The sequence below is a fragment of the Parasteatoda tepidariorum genome, chromosome 3, assembly GCF_043381705.1.
Source record: "Parasteatoda tepidariorum isolate YZ-2023 chromosome 3, CAS_Ptep_4.0, whole genome shotgun sequence".
NCBI classification, from domain to species: domain Eukaryota; kingdom Metazoa; phylum Arthropoda; class Arachnida; order Araneae; family Theridiidae; genus Parasteatoda; species Parasteatoda tepidariorum.
Window position 1 is genome coordinate 61,198,949 of NC_092206.1, and position 22,921 is coordinate 61,221,869.

A 22,921-nucleotide genomic window follows, 5' to 3' on the forward strand; every position below is an offset into this window, starting at 1 on the left:
GTTCAAACGCACTCGCTAATCGCAGTGGCTCTAAATCAACCCACCATCAAGAAAGAAGAAAAAAAAACCTTCGTTTTCCATCCACTTTTGGATTGAAAGGTATTTCAAACAATAGCAATCCTTTCAATTTCAAGAGACTTGCAGTAGCAGCCTTACCTAGGACCCACAAGGACAGTCTCCCCGTTCTAACAAGCGTCCGTAATGAGGGGGGTTGCAGTCGCTGTTGTACCCTCTCGAGGTTTCACCGAAATCCCGCCAAAACACGTTCCATTAATCAAATGGAAGATCCTAAAGTGATACACCAATTTTAGTAATGAAGGCGGTGGTCTTGTAGTACCTCAAAACCGTCTTCATTTCCGCGTAGAAAGGTCGTTCTCTCATTTCGAATAGATGGCCGTAAGATAGTTCTAGGGCACATTACCTATTTGCTTGTAAAAGCCCATCGTTAAAAGGGACTGGTAAAGGGGATGGGTGGGAGGCTTTATAACGAGAATACCAAAACCCAGATCCGAGCATGTCTCCAATTATTGCATCCCAATGATCGAGGAACAATTTTCAGGATAGACGTCTTCAGTAGCAAAACTTCCTTTTCAGTAGTAGAGATGCAATGACTTGAAAATGTGTCTCCGACAGATTTTTCAAGAAAAATAATTATCTACGTCATACATGAAATCTTCTTCAACTTGCTATCAATCGAAACCATTTTTCAATAACATTAAATATTATTTCAACAATATTTCGCAGCATTGTACATAGTATTCTTTTTAGTCAATCAGCAAACTAGTAGTTTTTATAGATAATTATTTTCAGAGTAAAAAAAAAAAATTTTTTTTTATGTAATCGAAATGCAATAACTCAAACATGTTTCTCAAACAGATTTTTCACGAAAAATAATTACGTCATATCTGTAAATTCTTTTCTAATAAAACTCGTTTTCAATGTAACTAACAGTTTATTTTTGCACAGAAACACACAGTATAGAAATTAATAGTTTATATACTATATTTTTTAAATAACCCATGAATAGTAGCATTCATATGTAGTCATCTTCCATTATAAAACATTAATATGATGTAGTCGAAATGCAATTAAAATTCTCAACTATATAAATTCTATACTGAAACTATGGCTTTCAGCATAATTTAAGGAAAATTATAATTTAATATACAAATTAAAAATAATATAAATAAATAATAATATAAATCTAATATCAAACAGATGAATTAAGAGAATAAAAAGGAAAAGTCTTAATGTAAGATTAATGCGAGTGTAAAAATAAATTCCATTAATTTCATTTCATAAACACTTTAATATCATTATTTATCTAATTAACGTAATTTTATTAATCGGAATTATGTTCGAAGTAAGTTATTAATTAATTAGTTTAAAAAACTGTATGTTTTCCAAATGTCTATTAGTTTGACAGTTATTTTTTGCACTCTGAAATCTTAAAAATATATAAGAAATGATTGTCAGTTGAATTTATGCATTTTGTTTTAAACAAGAACTGTAACTAATTTATGCAAAGCAGTGCGTTCATCACGTTTGAATTCAAACAAATGTTCGCAATCTTTAAAATGCTTACCAAGCAAAATAAGTTTACATTATAATTGTTAGAAATTACAATGCATTCTACGAAGGAGCATTGTTCCATTCTATAAACTTATGCTCGAGATTAGAAATTTAGATTACGCAAACCGAAACATCTCTCTCCGAAATCTAAACCCTTACGAAGAGGGGTACCATCCTTGTTTCCCAAAGCAACAACCAAAACTAAGTCTACACGAGACTCGCTCGGGACGCCCCGAACTCTCAAACATTCGAATTCGAAAATGGAACATTTTCCACGGGAGTCTCATCATTGCGGAATGACTTTTCCTTCCTCAAAACCAAAGATGATGCTAAGGGAGACACGGGTTCATCGCCTCTGCAGAGGAGAGAAGAGGGTTCACAGGGGTCGAGGGGATGTTAGGCGCGAGAGAAAAGTCGTCTGCAGAGAGCAACAATTAAGGATTTGAGCACGATGAATAGAGAGAGGGTGTAGGAGTAGGGTCCTTCTCTCTTTCTAGAAATATCGCTCATAATTTAATCTTTAAAACGCAACTTTACAACAAACCTTTATAGTAGTGAAATTCCTCCTTGAACTAATCGCATCTGGGCCTTTTCACATGAGGAAGGCGGGCCACAAAATTTCTCGCTAATTGTGTTATTTGAAAAGCACTCGTAACAACTTTCCTCTTTTCCTGGAGAGAAGACATTACGAGCTGCACACTCGTATTATCAAATCGGGGCGCTATTTAAAATTTCACAAAACAATCCTTACTCCCTCCCCCTCTCTCTTCCCCGACAGGGAAAGCATGAGGACGTGATCCGACTTCCCGACGGTTCGGGAGAAAGCGGAAAGAGTTGAAATTTCAGGAATTACGTGTTCCGATCAGAGACAATGAAAAGATACCCTTTCCAGAAACGTGTATGCAATTTTCGTGTTGAAATAATAATTATTCATTATTCGATGAGGTAGTTAATGCAAAATATGCGCAAATTTAAAATCGTCGTTTTGTATTTAAGGAATTTGTTTGGCTATTAAAATGTATAAGTTAGTTGGGTTACTAGCATAGAATCAATTATTCCAAATGCAGAGCTCATTCTTTAAAAATTTAAGTCGTTTTGTAGTTTCAATAACAATTCAAGTTAACTGCCACTAACTAGAAGTGAATATAAAACTGGATGTTTTAATTAAATATATTTTTTTAACTGTTCTAAATAATATCCACACACAAATATTTGACACAATATAATATTTAAAAAGTTGCAATATATTGTGAATTTAATGGTGTAAACTAAGTATTCTTATAAAGATCGTAGAAAATTATTTTAATTTTATTTTACAACTTTTAAAAGTTTGATAAAAATAATTGCTTGTGATTAGTCTTTGTTTACATAAAATTAATAAATTTTTCCATAAAATTTTTGCCTCCAAGGCAGTTATTTAATTTTGTGAGAAAAAGAAAATATTTTAACAGAAAAATAAGACCAAAAATATTAATCACATTCAAGTAACAATTTATACAATAATTTAACTACTAATTAAATCAAAATTAAATATGTTACGAGAATATGGAAGATAAGTCACAAAAACTATCAGTTACGCATAAAACTAAGTTTCATATGCTCTCTTCTATTTTTGGATTTATTTTATTTAAATTTAATCTATAAATACACTTTTCTAATTAAGTTTTTTAAACTCTTATTTAAGCGTAAAAGTATATTCTAAAAAATATATAATATAATTTAAGTTTTGTTAATATTTTACGTTTTTAAATTATTTCGAAAGAGTGGGGTGCTTTGAATTTTATATTAAAATGTCAATAAAAAATAATTTCAAATTCACAATATAATTAAACTAACAGTTTACTGATTTCAGTAAAATATTCATTCTTTTTACGTCAACATTTCTTAGAATTCTTGATTTGTTCTAAATAATAAATAATATTTTCTAGTGAAAGGTAAGCTAAGTTCACGTGAATAAGTAGAAAAATAATGTAAAATATGTGAACACGTATGGGGGAAAGAAATAAAAAACACATAATTTTTAACAGTAAAACGTAATTGCAATCACCATTAAAAACCACGCTACATGCTTTGTTATTACGCTTAATGAAAGAAAATAAAATAAAAATTATTGCAAAAGAATTTTATAAAACAAATTTAATAATTTATTCTTTCATTTATAAATTTAAAACAAATTCTCTACTTATCTTAACATTAGAAATCTTTTTTTAAAAAATTAATTCAAAATTTCTAATAAAAAAAAATATAAATAATGTAAAATAAAAATATCCTACGAAAATTAATTTTATATCGCAAATTTCAAGACATTTTAAAATGCAACACCGTCATTTTAAAACGCGTACAGCGAGAGTAGATAAATTTATTGAAATCTTTCCTTCAGAAAAGTAAGAAACATAAACATCTTAAGTTTATCCCAACAACGCAATCCCTTCCGCCTTATCACATCCTCAACCATCCAAAGATGGGGAAGAGCGAAATGAACGGTGAGAAGAATGAAAGAAAAAAAAACTGCCTGCTGTCACTAGATGTCGCCACTGGCGAGCGATAACGCATTCCTTCCATGAGGAGGAGTCCCAAAACTTTCTCTTCTTCCAATCCGAAAGATATGACTTTTCTTCCCTCGTAATTAGCGACGTGGCAGGGTCACGTGTTAAGATCCGTCCAGGCAGAGCAATAAAAGGCGAGAAATGGGGGACCCCCGCACGCAGGGCCCATGGAAAGAGTGCCCCGTTTTACAAGAATTAATTACCGTGAGTAGAGAGGCGCGAGTACAAAGTTTTGGAGGGGGAGTTAATAGTTATTACTGGGGAGTTATTAAGCTCTCTTAATGAATATTCATGGTCCAGTCCGCGATGAACAGCTATATAAATCTACCAACGCTTGAACTGCAGCGAGCAAAACTCCAGCGTCTAAACAATGGCAAATTAAAACCCATTTGCTTATAATGAAGCAAGGCCTTCCCTTCCTTGATTAATGGTAATCTTCGCAAGCTGTTTCTCCTTCCAGAAGAGGGAAGAAAAGATGTAGACCACTTGATCCTTGCAGGGAGGGACAGTTGTAATTAATGAGGCGCTAGTGTTATCCACCCCCATATACCTCCAATCAGTGTGTTTACAACCCACACTACGAACACACACAACAGAAGCGGATCTTTTCGAGCGTGACACAAGGCGACGCTTGCCTTTTCGCTGTTTTCTTTAAAAAGAGTTCCATCAGCACGTTTCGTTGCACCTTTTACGAAAACGAGTCAATTTATTGCACTTTGCACCGAGAGTTTTCTCGATCGGAAAAGCAATCGGAAATAACTATCTCGTCTCTCGACGCTTTCAACTTGAAATTTCCCTTACCTATACTTCATTGGAATAATGCTTTATCCTTTTTACCTCATTAAGAAAGCCACTTTTAATTTCGGGGATATGTTTAGTCCTTGCAAAATTGTCTTCTAATATTCACGCATAGGAAAATTCTGCAGTCATATCTTTAATAACACATGTTAAAAATAGCTCGCAAATTTTGTACAACTTATCTAGAAAGTTGTTTCTCAAAGTGTCTTCATTTTACTTAAAAGCTTTAAAATAAAATGTGATGAAAAAAGCACCTTTTTAGAGCAAACGATTCTATAAATAGTTGATTTTGGAAATCGTTTTCTCATTTTCAACTCGGTTTTCATTGGAAAAATCCATTTTAGAAGAATATATATGGCAACAAGTTATTCAACAAAAATAATAATTTAAATGAGAACAAGAACACTATTATTCGAGCAACATAAAAATAATATAATTTTTTTACCAAATGACTTATTCGTTTGTAATGCATAACGAATTAATTTTGAAATTGATTCTAATTTTCCAATTTAAATTTCTAGTTTTCATTTGACAAAGAAAAATCCATACTTCTTTATTTATCAACAAGTTATTGAAAAAAATAATATGTTAAAATAAGAACAAAAACACAATTATTATTTGCAAATGGCTGACTTACAAAATATTTTTCTTACTTTTAAAGTTTTATTTTTGATTTTGATTAGAAAAAGAGAAATCAAAGCTATTTTCTTGTAATACCAAAATAATACTTTCAATTAGAAAAAGAACACAATTATTTGCGCAAACGATAAATCGACAATTTTCGCAATTATTTTCTTGTTTTTTCATTAAAAAAAATCAGCTTAAGTGTGAAATATTTGGTGTAAATGGTATTCATGTAAATCTAAATTCAGTAAAAAACTTCTATTTTAAATTTTACTTCTATTTTAAATTTTTTAGATGAACATTCAATTAAAACTTTCGTGCATTTATATTTTTGACTTCAAAGTTCGGAAGACTACCATAAAAACAAAACCTTTTTCGCACATTTTTTCGTAAACAGGAGCATTATTATTACATTTTATACTCCCGAGAATATTAACGAGAAACGAAACACGTCAACATTTAGAGAGATACCTCTGAACCCATTAACTCAATAGAAGTTAAACGCTATAAAATTTTAAATAGAAAACATGATCGTCACTTCTCATGAAACGATATTTTTTTTTCATCGTTAAAATCAATATTTCGGGTGGCAAAGTCTATTTTTATAGCTTTGTCAAATTTCTAGCAAAATAAATATTAGAACGCACGCCATGCAACCTAGTGATTTTCTATCGTTTAGTAAAGCTAGAAAAAAAAAAAAAGATAGAAAGAAAAAATAATGGACAGATCCAATCTACATTTAAGGTTTCGTGACACACTATTGGAGATTCTCGTTTGCGTGCGAAAGAGATATACACAACAAGCGACAGAAAATATCCAATGCTCTTGGACAAGTCACTGCGAACTTTTGCTTGTTCTTCCATTTGTTTGGAAAATATAGGAAAACAAGATTAGGTGATTTAAAACATGCGATCTCTGTCCTACCACAATCGAGGACTTAGCGACTTTCTCCTCCTGCAAATGTACTTGGGTGTCGAATATCTCCACAGAAACAATTCTTAGAGAAAGTTTTCAAATTAGGGATACGACACCATTGAAATTTAATAATTAAATACTACCTCCAGATCTGCCTGCAAATGGCCAAAATTCAAGGAAAATTGGCTAAGTTGTGCGCATTTTAAAGTTAAGTTTGTTCTTTCTTAGAGATCAATTGCTGTATTTTTTTTTCGAGCTTCGACATTTAAGTTAAATTTCCATTGCTTAGTAAAATAAAAAAAAAGGTTAGAATAAATTTAATAATTAAAATGATTTAAGGACAGATCCAGTCTACATTTTAGGTTTCGTGACCCATTATTTCAGATTCGTTCTTGCTTACAAAAGAGATGTACTCAAAAAGCAATACAAAACTTCCGATTCTCCTGGACAAGTCTCTTCGAACCTTTGGCTTGTTCTTTCGTCTGCTTGGAAAATATAGGAAAATAAGATTGTGCGGTTCAAAACGTGCTGTCTTTCTCGTACTACAATCGAGAATTTAGCAACTTCCTCCTCTAGCGATTGTAGTTGGGTGTTGAATGTCTACACCGAAACAAGTTTTACGAATAGTTTTCATTTAAGGAATACGACTCCACTGAAATTTAGTAATTAAATATTGCCTCGAAATCCACTTCTAAAGAAGTATGAAGCTTAATGGCTAAAGTTCAACAAAATTAGGCAACTTTTGGGAATTAAAAGTTTGCATCTTCTGGGAGATCACTTGATAGCATTTCTGTCTCTTTGTTTTATACGTTTTAACACTAGCGTAAAATAAAGACTTTCACTGCTTAGTAAAATAGAATAAAAAATCTATGGGAAATATTTAGTCTGCATGTAAGGTTAGGTGACGTATCATTGTTAGATTCTTGCTTGTTTGCAAAAGAGGTGTTCCCCAAAAGCAATACAAAGCATCTAACACTCCTGGACGTTACTGCAAATTTGAGCTTGTTCTTCCATTTGCATAGGAAATATTGGGTGATTTAAAACATGCTATATCTCTCATAAAACAATCGAGATTTTTATCGACTTTCTTTTCGTGATATTGTACTTGAGTGCTGAACTGCTACACAGCAGCAATTCATAAAGAAAGTTCTCTAATAAGAGATACGCACCAATAAGAAGGCACTTATTAAAAAATATGAAACTTAACATCTTAGGTTCAAAGAAAATTGGCTAACTTCTGCGTATTTAAAATTAAAATTTTGCCTTCTTAGAGATTATTGCTGAATCTTCATTTCACGAGCTTTGACGTGTGCGTTAAATAAAAGTTTCTATCGTTTGAATAAAATATATATATAAAAAATAGTATAATAATAATAATGGACGAATCCAATCAAAACTTAAGATTTCGGGCGAACTTGGGGAATACTTGGATTTTGAATATTTGTGCATAAATAATTCTTAGTGAAAGTTTTTAACTAACGACGCTAAATACTTTTTACAGTGTCTTAAAATTGCAGTTTTCAGTTTTTTAAAAAGTCAGAGATAATTTTTCTGATTTTAAAAAAATTATTAAATTTTCCAAAATATATTCCTCATCCTTAAGATTTTTTCGAGTAAAACTCTGGTTTTTCATCTAATCGAGTCTAACTTATTATAGACCCAAATAAGTTGGAGGCCATCAAATTTTGTGCTGAATTGGTCAGGATAAGAAAGGGTGACGAAAACTCACATCAACTTTAAAAAAAATTCGTAGTCCACTTCGGCAACATAAAAAAAAATGGTGATAATGACAAATTAATATGACATTACCATCGGTTCAGCGAGAGAAAACTCCAAGCGAATTCGAGTGATAACATCACTTGACACAATCCACACTCATGTTTATTTTTATGGTGGCAACAACAAAAATGCCTGTCACTTACCCCCCCCCCCCAACCCAACTGCGGCATTTAAACCAAAACCTGGCTGTTAGCATTGGGGGACCACTAATTGCACCCGGGCAAAGCCGGCACTTCCTAATCAAGAGATAGCAATGTTAATTACGGCCACAAAGCCGACATATTTTCCCTTAATTTGTGCAATAAAAGGGGTTTGTAAGGGCGGCGTATCTGATATACCGGGGCGGTAATTACAAAACCCTCATTTACATGCGTTATCCTTGTTTAACGGGACGCCCTAGGATCGCTCGCTTGGAAATTCCGTACGACCGACAGTCCGCGCTCTATCTATCCCCCATTTCCCCATTTTTTAATTTTCACCACACTTTTCTTTTTAGTTTCAAAAGCTTTGGAATTCAGTGACGACGTTTAATTGAACATATTTAACTCGCGGAAAGTCTTTACGAGAAGTGTTTCTTCATTTTAATCGTTCAAGAAAATCAAAGAGAAAGTTCAATTGCTTTGGACGAGTAAATTCGACTCATTTGGGGGGAAATTTACTTTTTGAAGAGAGGAATTCCTTTTGTTTTAGAGAAGATGGAGGGAAAAAAATTTACCGTCGCTTTTTATTATCGCATTAATCAGAATCGGTTAATGTATTTTAGAATTTCATTTCACAAGGAGCAGACTTTCTCATTGCTTCTTTACGAATGACTTCTCTAAAACTGTGTGAAAGATATATATATATAACCTAAAATGTAAGCGAGAGTATGGAAGTACCGCGATCAAAGAATTTTTGAAAATATCTGAATGTTGAAGAAATTACTTAAGCATTCATTTACTGAAAAGATTTTCTGCCATCCTATATGGCAATTTAAAAACTTTTGCATCATTATTTCTTTTAGTAATCACAAAGCAAATTCCAGATAAAATAGTTAAATCGCATTATTAAAGATAAAATTTCGAGCTCAATTTCTCTATGCATATAAAATAAAATATTCTTTTGTATAAGAACTGAAAGTTGTTTTTCTGGGCAGATTTTAAAATTTACGAAAAATATTTTCCCTTTCCTTCTTTTTCGACAGCATAACTGTGAAAGTTTGATCTGGCAACAGTTGTGTGTACTGTACAAGTTAACAGTTACTACTAAATATGATATATCATTCAAGTTTTCTAGTTTTTTGTGGTTTAAAATAGTAAAGAAAATAGAAAACATTACTGTACTGCTGGAAAAAGTATGGTCAAAATAACCAGAATATGGTAAAATTTATCGTGTTTTTGGCTCTATGGAAACATCAAAAAGCTGGGTAATTTTGTAATGATTTTTGTGGAAGTAACAATAACATATGGTTTTATAATATGTGATAGAAAGATTTTGTAATTTTATCACGATATTTTGGAGCATGGCATGAAAACCATGTGTTCGGCAACATTTACTTTTCAGTTTTGTATAATTTACTAAATATGTGGTAATGAGAACTATAATTCTGAAAACCAGAATTTCCAGTAAACCCTTAACACATGAAAAAAATTAAATTAAAAAATTAATTAAACGAATGATTTGAATATCGCATATTTTAGTTTAATTAACTAAATTATATATATTTTTAACAGCAAAGTTAAAACTTAAAGTACGGTAATTTTCCCAGAATTTTCTTTCTCCATGTAATAAAAAAACTAACAGCGAAAAAAAAGAACACCAAGTTTGTAAAATCAAATTCCCCACAAGTGAATTTTTAAATAGTTTGTTTACAAGTATTCAAAAGAATAAGCTCAGAAAAGAATAATTTGTAGTGTAATCCTGCAGTTCATAAGTTGAGTCAGAACCCAATCCAACTGATCTCAATTTGTAAGATGAATGTACTGATAGCATACTTCTGCCACCAATGCTTTATATGTATATGTATATATAAACTCATTCTAAGTGAACACAAACTTAATCATGTCTAAATTAAATCAAAATTTGAGGTCGTTTGGAATCTGCCGATTTGATTCTCAGTGTCTCAAAACAAAATATAAGCACCAGAATTTAACGAGGAATGATTTTTGCATATTGAACTTTTAGTTTCATTAGATTTCGCAAAGAATAAGGCAAAAGAAAAGGGTTAAATTAATCTTAAAGCTTTTGACTGCAATTACGATTATGATTTCCTTTTCAAACAATCAATAGATCCGTATTGTTATTCTGCCATTCTTTAGAAATCAGTATGTGGCAACAGTAATTAAAACAAAACTCCCTTTTTTCATCGCAGAATTGTGCCACCCATAAAATTTCAACGAAAACAAATGGAAAAGTTAATAATCCATATCCGAATAACACCTTTCACGAAATGAAACTCCAGCAATTTAATTAACGAATTCCTTTAAAACAAGATCCGGCAACAACTCTCGACGCTGACGTCACATGCTGAACATTTTAAAAGGGGGAGTCAGAATTTTCGAACAGAAAGGGGTTTTTCTTTTCAAAAGAAAATTCTTCTAACCCCCAGCCCCCCACTGTTGAATAGCGGATTGCAAGAGAATGCAAAGCCATCGGAGTGGAAAATTGGGCAACCACTATCCTGGGATTCATTACAACAAAGCAGCATCTTATCTGCTCCGCGGGGCTCTTCTTTACATAATCAACGCTTCAATTACAATTTTCATAAGGGGGATATACACATTTTGCGCCCTCTATCGGCTTTATTTACGATTCATTCGTTGGTCCTCTTTGTCTAACACTCTCTTCTGCATTGTAGCCTGCACCCCCGCGTCTATGCGAGAGGTCATACTCTAAACCATTAGCGCCGAGGCTCGCGCAAAAATTTCCTAATTTCTGGTTTTCCAAATGCCTTCCCTATTGTAAAGCCTTTCTCTTTTCTTTATTATATAAGCTTTTTTTTTAATATAAAAATTCAAATGGAATAGGAAGTTAAAGTTGTTTTGGAGAGAAAGATAAGGTGCATCAACATCGGGAGGGGAGTTGTGCACATTATTATCTTCGACTTTTATTGGAGTTTCTTTTTATTATTATTTTTTAAAACTTTGAGGTTTTAGAAAGTGGATCCACTCCAATCTAGTTTCTCTATACAAGAAACGCTATGGATTATAAATGCGCCCGTTGTCACGCATGCACGATATTTTTCATCTGTTTAAAGGATACAATTATAACTTTGAATAAAATTTTAATTATAGAATAGAGTATAATATAAAAATGATTCCTTAGACATAATTTAAAAATTAAGATACTTAAAACAATTTCAAAATAGAAGCTTTTCCGCACATTAAATAGAAAGAAAAGATAGGCATACCGACATCTGTTTAACCCGAACATAATTCAGAAAACAATGAAAGAAAAAACTATGATTCATCTAATATTTTTAAAAGAATCAATAAAGAAAAATACCGAACCAATATTTAACGATTTTATTTTATTTTTATAACCGTCGTTGAACAGCCGATCCAATTTTGGGTTTACGACTACTAATGTTCAAATCCTCAGCCTTGTAATTTTGAACCAATCCAGAAGACAGGGAAACTTCTGGATCAGTACCCCCAGAGGTAATGTTTTGTTATGGGAACATGGAGGACTTTGCGACTTGACAGATTTAACGTGTATCAGTGACCATTTACTACACTTCTTCGGCCGGCTGGGGTCAAACCCACGAACGCTTGGACATGGGCCGAAGAATAGCCATATATTCTCTAAATAAAACATTATAAAGGTGAGACCTCTTGCAAAAAGCATTTACTTTTAATACACACATGCCTGAGAACTGGATGTAATATAATATAAGAAAACAAGCAATTTTTACAGCTAATTTCAGTACTTCTTTTTAACAAAAATTATTAAATACATAAAATTAATACTATTTATTCTTTATATGAAAATTAAAAATTACATTTCTATACTAATATGAATATCAAATAATTCTCTAATCAAATAAAGAAAGCCTAGGGACATGGAAAGTTGGAAATTTTAAAGTAGAGTAGATTGTTTTAACTTAACAATTTGATAAATATTAAATGAATGAAAAAATTTTAAAAAATTGTTATTAAATACCACAACAATAACAGAAGATAGGCTAATATAGTTATGATAACGTTAAGACAGAATATAAAATTAAAGTCATTTGCTCAGTTTCAAATGTAGTTTTTTTTTTTTTTCATTAAACAATTTTCAAAATATTTATTTACTCCTAACTTAATATCACAATAGTATTTGGCATTATTTTCTAAATTTTATGAAATGTTTCTGAGTTCATTGTTTGGTATTTTCAACTGAACTTTTAATTACTTTTCAAATTAATAACAAAAATTATATCAAAAACTTATTTTTCTAAAATAAAAAAATAAATAAAAAAAATGCATTTTAGGGACTGAAAATTTTTTTATAATCCATTTATCTATAAGGTTTTTTCTATATAACTTGCATTATAAATAAAAAAAAAAAAAGACATCATGAGTTCGTTAAATTCATGGGCAATATTAAAAATTTATTAACTTCCTAAAATGCAAATACTATCACTGAAAAAATCAACCTGATTAAAATTAAATGCACGAATTAAGTTAAAATTTGGTGCAAAATTAGGGATTAAAATATTGAAAACTACATCGTTATATCTCAAACTGACTACATGAAAAAAAAAGGAACAAAACGACCAACAGATGCTCCCCGAATTTTTGCGATAAAATGCCCTCATTTCGAAAACGGTAGCAAAAACTATATTTTTCGCGCACGGATGGACCCTTTAAATCAGGAAGAGTTCATTACTTGGCTTGCCTATATAAACTGGACGAACAGAAAGATAGACATACTTCAGGAAGACAAGGAAGAGATGGAAAAGAAGAAGAAGAAGAAAAAAATTATTTTTGAGGACGTGACGCGAATAAGAGTCTAGAAAACCCCCTAGGTTTCTCCGAGTGAATAATCTGAAAAGCATTGTTATAGCAACTTCGCATTTGCATAACGGTTTCTCTTATTTTTTATTTTGCAGTGAGTCAAAAAAAAAAAAAGAGTTTAAAGGGGAGGGGAGGATAAAACGTGCAAGGATGCAAACAGCGATAATAGAGTTCAAAAAGGGATTGAATAGGGATGCGAATATTACACGCATAGAGCACAAAGAAGGGAGTATATATATTGCCCCGACGGATAGATTCTATATGCAAGTTGCAAGTCGGCTAGATTAGTACAGGGATGGGAAAATTGTTGTGTCCGAAAATATGCACAAATGGTATCCCCATTCTTTTTAAGAGATGGATACTAAGAAATATCACTCGCTTTTTTTATTTATTTATTTTTCTTTCGAATTTGAAGCGATACGAGTATGCGTGTTTGAAAGGAGGGAAAAGAAGAAGAAAAAAAGATGAACTTGAAAAATTGGCGGTTATAAGAGATATGCGTCCGCTTTGGCGCATGCGAAAGCTTTTTAGGCGAACAGCAGACCGGGCAGAGATATTTTCTTATATATTACTCCAGGAACCTCGTCTCCCCCATTTTCTTATGGCTGTTGGTTTCGATGCAGGAAAGAGAAAACCACTTTCAGGATGCACGGTTGTTTCGCTTTATCATACTTTCTTCTCTTCAAACTTTCAATGTCTGGAATGGTTTTGTGGTACTGGGTCGTTTTCGCTTTGTCATTTTCAGACATGCTGAAAGTACCCCTTTATGCAAATATTTTAACAGATTTTACTCTTTATGAAGCCCCCTATGTATGTTTGAATGCACTTTTTTTTATGTTCCGTTTTGCTTACTTTTCTTTTCGCTGCAGGATCCTATTTTTACGACCCTAAATCTTTGTCGACTTAAAATTGATTCTGGTATTGAAAATAGCTTTGGATTATACATAAAACTCATCCTTTCATATTTCTAAATTAAATAGCTAGAAACTTATAATAGTTTACCATTTAAAATGCATTGTTATAAATAAAAATTCCTCTATTACACTGAGAAACAATGTTTCTTTCTCTTTTTCAAGATATTTTTTTTAAACAGATCTTAGACACTTTTGCATCTCTGATTTCAAATCTGCAACCGGTTTCTCTTTCCAAGCTACGGCTTTTTTAATGACATTTTTAGTCGATTTTTTTGTCTAATGTACAAGTTTGTTGTTGTTGTTGTCTTGTCCAGTAGTGCAAGAAAAATTAAATTTGTCCAAAAGTATCTAAAACAGATTTGGCCACATCAATAATCTCTATGGAATAGAGTAGTTGCTGCGGGTATCCAGATGGATCCTGAAGAGCTTCGCCAATATGACTGGGCAATCAAAGACATGGTCGGGAGAGAGTTCGGTGTCGATGCAGTAAGGACAATGTTATATATAATAGGGGATCACGTAATTGTTGCGAAAAACTTCTAAGAGAGTTAAAATTAAAATTGCATAGGAACCCATGACGGAAAATTTCGTCGTATACATCTAGGGGCTTTTCCCCATTATGAACTGCATCTTTATATGCTACTGAACAGGTTGTAATCAGGAAGCGACTCTATCCGTGTACGAACAACATTTTGAGTCATGGGTTCCTATGCAATTTTAATCCTGACAATGTGCATATCGCAAAATTTAAGCGACCCCCTGTCATAAAGGTTTTTTAACTTGTACATTTTGATATATAGACTAAAAAGTAATTTTAAAAAAAAATCTGTATCTTTAGAAACAAAACTAATTTCAGATTTGAAATCCCTACACAAAATCAAGTGTTTATATAAATGCAACAAAAAATTTGTTTCCCAGTGTTATTTACATCTAAGTTTACTAGTAAACTACTTATTTCTACGGTTGTCACAAAACTAAATACAGAGGGAAAACACTAGCTCTTATTAACGATATATTTAACGGTTGATTAACAATCAATTATTTGACATAAAATTGGACTATAACTAAGAGAAAATTCTGTATTTATTAGGATAATTGAAAAAATATTGGCATATCAAGTTTTTAAAAATTAGATATCATTTTGAAACTTAAAATCTGACCCACTTATTTCCTTTCACAGAAAAAAAAATGTTTAAAATTACTGAAACACTACGCAAACTTTTGTTAATATTAGTAGTCAACTCGCAGATATTCAATCTGCAATAACGCCGAAAAAAGATTTTTCTTTATATTACTGTTGTTATTGTCATTCTATTTTCCAACGTAGAAACGTCTAAAATTTTATTTTTGTTAAAAGTGGTGACGAAATATCTAAAACCAGAACATAAGTGCTAATAACAAAATCTGCTCTATATCTTTACATTTAGTGCGTAATGAAATGAAATTATTTGAAATGAATTACACTAATATATATTCATATAAAACAATAGTGTGTATGAAATCGATCGGAATTATAATAATTTATAGCAGACCCCTGCTACAAACAAATTCCATTTACTAAATACAGTCTCCAGACAGTAAGGTAACGGAAAAATTAAAATCAATGTCCATTTAATTTATATGCTTTATCCATAATGGCACCTACTTCCGATTATCTAGGTAGCGCCATTTGAAGAATTTCTTCCGTTCCTACATAATTAAGAATCAGTAAAGAATTGTGTTTAGATATTAGATAAAATTATACATAATTCTGGGGCAGAAAGTAAGTATCATTCCATTAGAGTCCGTGATTAAAACAAAATTCCGTTAAAACCATTTGCAAAGAGTGTCGCTGAACGATTGAATGAAACGGCAGCGAGAAGAAATCGAATTGAGAAGAGACAAGACAATACAGACTCGATAATAAACGGACATTCTCACGCAAAGTCCGGCAAATCGAACAATTGTCAGCGTCGTGAACATCAATGGTAGACTCTTTCAGCGTCGCTGCAATTAGTGACTCTCCATAGCCGGATATCAATGAGCAATTCACGTGTTGGCGATTCTTGTGCAAATGTGTATAAAAGTTTGAAGGGGAGTCTAACCTCGCAACCCAATAACCCTTCGCAAACTACTGACATGGAGTCCATTAATAATGGATGCGTAGCGAGGAATTCTTTGGCACGCAATGGTCAGAATAGTGGTCGGTCATTCGGACTCGATTTTGGATTTTGGAGAGTAAAAGTAGAAAATCGGAGAGCGAGGGTGGTGGTGGGGGAATGGAGGAAGATCACGCGACCTTTTCAATCACGCGTGCACAGCAATGCACAACAGCAGAATCTTCAAACAATGCAGGGCGGCTTTGTGGATGGAAAATCGGAATACTTGCTGCTTCGAAGCAAAAGTGCGACCCAGAAAGTTTGCCATTCTTAGTTAATTATTGTTACACGAAAGAATCAAGAGGGAATGTTTCGCCAACAGAATCTTCGCTATTCAATGAACGCGAGAAAACATTTGTCGCATTAGGAATAACAAGAATTCAGCTGCTTGGAACGAAGCAATGGGTTGTTGCGCTTTCAAATAACAACAATCAATTTTCAATTCAAAACATGTTTTCGTTTGTTAATAACAGCAATAATTAGGACATTCCATTAAGAGATGGAAAAAGATTAAAAAAATTTCTTCTTCTTCTTCTAAAATCAGAATTAAAAATAAATGATAAAATATTATGCGTTAGTGATTATTTGAGAGAAAAAGTTTCTTATCCAGATTTCCTCTCTCTATAAAATTTTACTTTCCCATTTGAATCCTTGATTTTTTTCTTCATTCATAAAAACAATCAGAAATTGATTCTGTTTTAAAGTTTTTAAACCGTATCAATTCTTTATTGTTCAAAATATGTTTTTGCTTATTAATACAGCAATAATTAGGATAATCCTTTATGAGTTAGTAAGAGGAAAGAATATTTTCGCTAGAATGCGAGTTCTTCTAAGACCAGAATTAAAAATGTATTTTAAATTATATCATACAAGAATTAGTGATTATTTGTGTAAAAAAGTTACTTTTCCAAGATTTATTCCACTATTTGCAAAAATTTTTACTTTTCCCCTTGATTTTACGAATTTTTCTTTATTCATCGAAAACAATCACGCATTGCTTCTGTTTCAAACTTTTATCATTTACAGATTTTTTTTGACAGTCCCTTTTCAAAAAATTAAATTTTGAGAAGAAATAAAAAGTCGGCGTAGAGGAGATTATTTATGGTAACCATTCGTCAAAAAATGAAATTTAAGAAAATAAGCTGACAGTATTAGTTTTTCCTTCACGAATTAATTTTCGAAAAAATTTTACGAAAACATAACAGACTTATGGACATTTTGGGGAACTCTAAACCATAATATCGTTCAAATTTGGTATGAACTTAATATTATATCAAGTTGAACCATATTAACAAGAAAGCTAATGTTTTAACTTAATTTCCCGATAATATGGTTGAACTAAAACACGCCTCAGTTAGCTTATTAACGTTGCAACAAATTTGCACGATATTATGATTCAACCATAAAGCAATTTTTCTGGGAAATATTCAATGGTATTGCGCAATAATTTAGCCCAGTTAATTTTGTTCACCTTAAGTTTCCTGTTAACTTTTTTTCTCGATTTATGGTAAAAGAATTAAACTATTAAGTGTTGAAAAAAAATAATTGCCATTAATAAAAAAAAAGAATCCATTAAGTTTTTTTTTCTTCTCAAAATAAAATGAGCATGATAACAAAATTTTCACTTAAAGGGGAAATTTAATTAAATGTTATTCGACGCTGCGGCGTCTTCAAAAAGAATTTCATTATATCATATTTCTAAAGGATTGGCTACTCACTCATGAAAATATCTTTAAAAAAAAAAAGTTCTGAACTAATACCGAGGAAGAAAAATCAAAGTATTATTTCTTTTTAATAACAGGTTTCGAAGATACCATACAACCCAAATGTCTCCAGAATGGCCATTTTTCCATATCGTACTCTGTCAAAATGCCCAACAATATATATATTAATAACCACAAAACTTCGATTGCATTTTTATTCATGCAATAAAAGAAGATAAAAGAATAAAAAAGAAACATCAATGGATCCGTTTAAGTGAGAATAAAGCAAACACTTTTGCTTTTATATACGACAGGATTTTGCTACTTTGGATTGTTTTGTGACAGAGCCGATGACAGATTGCGGCAATTGGACTCGAACCCAATAGATAACAATAATTCCCTTAATAACATGTTCGTGTCGCCAAAATGTGAGCCATAAAACGATCAAAAAGCAGGTACCGCAGTATATCCGGCGAAAAAGAGATAAAATGGCAAGTATTTGACAGACTGGCCTTTGGTATAGGCTATAAATCGTTAAGATATGGATGGAGCAAGAAATTACACTGAAAAAAAAATAGATTGCTCCGTAATATTTCTGGTAAACAAATTTGGCGACAGACTTCTGCAACAAATATCCCTGATTCAAAAATGCAGATTACATTATCGAAGTAAAGGTACAGCCAAAAACTAGGATGATGACTAAATAGATAGCGAATGAAGTTTTGTTTGCAAATCATTTTTTAAAGATGTTGTAACATCAATAGCACACGCTTTTTTATCTTTATAATGGATTAGTGATATCTGAATAATGCAGTATGAGTAAAGAAACGAATTTCTTTTTATCAATGAAAATCAATAAATTAAGAAGTTTGAATTTCCTCTTTATTTCAGTTTAAGTCTGCAACACCATTAAGATAACACCAGACTTAAAAAAATAAATACGGTAGACTACCATATAATAAATTACATTTTTTACTTTTTTCAATTCAAAATTATGGTTCTAAGCGTCTAACGTCATTATGCAAGCAGAGCAAAGTCGTTGACCTACATCGACCAGTTGATTGAAAATCCTATGTTAGGCACCCTTAGTAATACGAATGTATGTAATGGTAATCTAAATTTAAAGATATACAGGATACAAAATAAATATTTAAGCTATATTTACTAGAAATGAATAAACAAGAATCAATTTTGACTTTTAATTGTAACTTATTCAAGGACTTATAGTGACTCAACTAATTATTTGCTTCCCTAGTGAAAATTATAATAAAAAGTTATACTGTTAATATTTCTAAAAAAAAGAAAAAAGAATAACACTTACTTTAATATTTAAAATATGTTAATATTTCTCTTAAAATTTTAATTATACATTCGATAAAATAAAACAGCGTGATTAAATAATAATAATCATTTTCAAAGTTATAAGGATTAAAATAAAATATATAATAACAAAAATCTCAGAATTTGATGATAGAAAACAAAAGCTTACAAAAAAAATTAAAAATTAAATAAACGAAAGAATAGAAATCATTACAAGTCTATAAATATTTAGATATAAATATCTCAATTCATAATTTTGCATTACAATTCTTACCCTTTTAACATATAACCTCCTTAAAAAAATTAACTACTTTTACTGTCTTTAAATATCACAACTAAAGAAAGATTAATACTCAAGTAAATAAAAAATTAAAGCATTCAATCAAATTGTGATTTGCGAAACTCATTAAAAGCTAAAGCATCTAAATAAAAGGCTAAATAGGAACCACTTTTCTATATATTCTAACAATGGTTTGTAGTTTAATTTAAAGAAAAATGCTTGATAGTTTTAAGTGAGTAGAAAATAAAATTAAAGTTTAGTTATAAACATCTTACGAAAAATGGTGAAAAATTTACTTCGATTATTTCCAATTTGAAATGTCATTATAAAAGTATCTCGATTCTATTCCATACTAGAAAATAAACAAATTAAACATTCAACTAAGAAGAAACGAAGATATTATTAACTTAACTTCAAAACAAAAACGAGCATAAAAGAAACGGAAACTCACTAAACTAGTATAAAGTTAATTATTTTTTGACGAAACGAAATATAATTCTCCCAAATCCATATCCTAAATTATTGTTATAACTGTACAGTAAAACTTACCTGGTTCGCTCGTTCCAAATCATTTACGATAATTTCCATTTCATCCGACCTACAAAGATAATTGAAAATGCTGTGAATGAAATAAAAATTTTATTTTTCGAATTTTCAATTGAAATTTCATAAACATGTTTAGTGTTTTAAACAATAAATATCATAAATGGAAAAACTTAAATAAAAACCATTAGAACAGATGATTCAAAGATTCTTCAAAATATGCAAACAAACTACAGAAGATTTGGCAAGAATTATATTACAGACGTATGCTCTGTAATAAGACGAGCAAACGTTGAATGATTAGGAAAGCTACATTAAAAACTTGATTTTGAAGCGTCTCCAATTGAATTTTACATTCATTTTTCCGATGGAAAAATTTAACTACACTCCTTTAAAATCACATTTATTTTGACTAACCCTGAACGGAAAAAAAAATTTCTTGTAAAATTCCCAAATGACATAGAGAACATAGCGCTGGTTAATAAGTGTATGGCATTTAAACAATTTATTTGCAAATTTTTCCGTTTATATGGTTACAGTTTACCAGAATTTGTGGTTTTTAAAATTATAGTTCTTACCACGCATTTAGTTAAATACAAAAATGAAAAATAAATATAACCGAATAAATGGTTTTTCAGGCCGTACTTTAAAGTATCATGATAAAAATTACCAAATTTTACCGCATTTATCAAATTCTATTATTATCGCATATTAATCACATAAAATCATATTTTATTGTTAATTTTAAGAAAATCATTATTCTAGAGCGCTTTTTATATTATATACTTTTTAACTAAATGCTGAAGAAGTTCTAAAAAGGTTGTTGATTTTACTAGTTACACTAGTCGTATTCTGATATAATTTACGTACACAAGAATACGAGGAAATACGTAAAATACATGTACTTTAGATATTCTTTGAAAAGCTAATTTAGCTATAAAAAAAGGACTAAGAATTATTGGTTAACCAAAGTAGCTGACTACAATAATTAACTACTGTAATAACTATATGATTTTTGGTAGCATACTAAATAGTTTGTAAAGAAATCTGAATAGCATTATTTGAGATGGTTTTTTTTTTGTTTGTTTGAAAAAACACAAATAATATAAAACAAATCATTGAGCCTACAACAAAGTTCTGAAAAATACTGATAAAGATGATTGAAAATTATTAAACTTCTCAAAATTATAAAAATAAAAAAAAACTCCGCCTATATTTATTTGAAAATATAAATTTAAAAGTAATAATTTTTTTTGTATAATTATTACATTAATAACAAATTATTTATAATATAAATTACATAATATCTATTTCAAAACCATATTGCAAAAATTTTACTATGAAACAAATTATTAACTGAAGGGAAATTTTTTTTAACTGTTATTTATTAAGCAACATTATCTAACAATACAATATAAAACGTTGGTAGAGCGATTAAATTCAACAACTGAACAAAGCAGCTATTTGCTAAAGATTTGAGGATAATGAATAATTTTGCATTTGGCTGATTGAGATAAATTGTATTTTTATTATCATCAGATTTACAAGTATACTTACTTGGCGTTCGAGTCTTCATCGTATCGAGATTTTAAGTCAAAAAGTTCGGACTGAGATTTATCCAAGGCTGCGAATAAAAGAAAAAAAAATAATCAAAAGATTGTAACATAAATTTGCAGAATGTTAAGGAACAATAAGTTGTTGAAAGCTTTAATTCATCAGCAAATTGAAATAAAAGCCAAAGCTGTTCTCACAGCATAAATAAAGAATTAACAGGGAAAGATAAGATTTATAGCAAGAGTTTTCTTTTCATGGTTGAAAATTGAAATATATAATTTCCGGTGAACTTCACATTGCCGTAGACTTTAATTATGATAAGAAACTGTAATTGCTTTTTAAATTAGAAATTAAAAGAAAGCTTTAAAAGAAATCAATTATTTCGATTTTAAAAAACAGATTTTTTAATAATCTCATTTATTTTCTATGTTGATTGGCAAATAAATCTCTAAATATTCAATTGCACTGCGTATTTAAATTAATAATTTAAAATATAGTTTTTCTTCTGTCTTAATCACTAATAGAAAGTTCATTTTCATTACGATATGCAACTTACCGGATAAATATATTTAATTCATTTCCCATGTCATTTTAAAGTAGGGGAATATTGCGTAGTAGGTAATATTGTGAGTATCTAATGCAAAATTAAAAAATCGATCAATAAAAAGGACTAAGATCGCAAAATATTTTAGTTTGTAACAAAAAATAAATTTGTCTTGAAACACGAGTTTTTACAGCTGTTTAGTTCCCATATACAACTAAATGTTTTATACATATTCATTCTTAACCATAAAGTTTATGCTTTATATTATTTTTAAATAAATAAATTATTTGCAACAATTTATAGAAATTCGCATTTTCCAGCAAGTCAAAAAACAGGTGCTGTATTAGTTATAGAGTTTGTACATACTAAAATAGCTCCTATTATTTTTTTATACGTAAAGACCTTATTTTTTATCTCTTAATACACAAATAAAAATGAAATTTGTGAAGCTGATAATTTTTATTTGCCCAGTATTGTAGTAAAAATTTTACAGTTGTTTTGATATAAAAAAACATAACAACACTCACCACTTTGGAGTTGGGCAACTTTGGTCTCGGTGTCGTCGAGGTTTGGTCTGTCAACCAATTGGGCACCCAATCGGTCGCACTCTTTCTCATCAAAAAGCTGAAGCAGCTCTGGATCTTTCTCTTCTGCCTTATCCTGGAAAAAAAGAGGACAAAAATATTTTTAAAGCATCGTTCATAAACTAATA

The 22,921-nt window shown here is 30.7% G+C and overlaps 1 protein-coding gene across 4 annotated transcripts in view; it reads right to left on the reverse strand.

Annotated features, from left to right (window-relative positions):
- The window catches only part of LOC107451197 (homeobox protein cut-like 1), a 587,258-nt gene that overhangs the window by 23,800 nt on the left and 540,537 nt on the right, over positions 1-22,921 (reverse strand). For all 4 annotated transcript variants that reach the window (XM_071178710.1, XM_016067217.3, XM_071178711.1 and 1 more), the window contains 3 exons: positions 22,737-22,869; positions 21,669-21,735; positions 20,118-20,166 (listed from right to left, as the gene is read on the reverse strand). In XM_071178710.1, the coding sequence (XP_071034811.1) occupies positions 20,118-20,166; positions 21,669-21,735; positions 22,737-22,869 (249 nt within the window). The remainder of the gene's footprint in view (positions 1-20,117; positions 20,167-21,668; positions 21,736-22,736; positions 22,870-22,921) is intronic.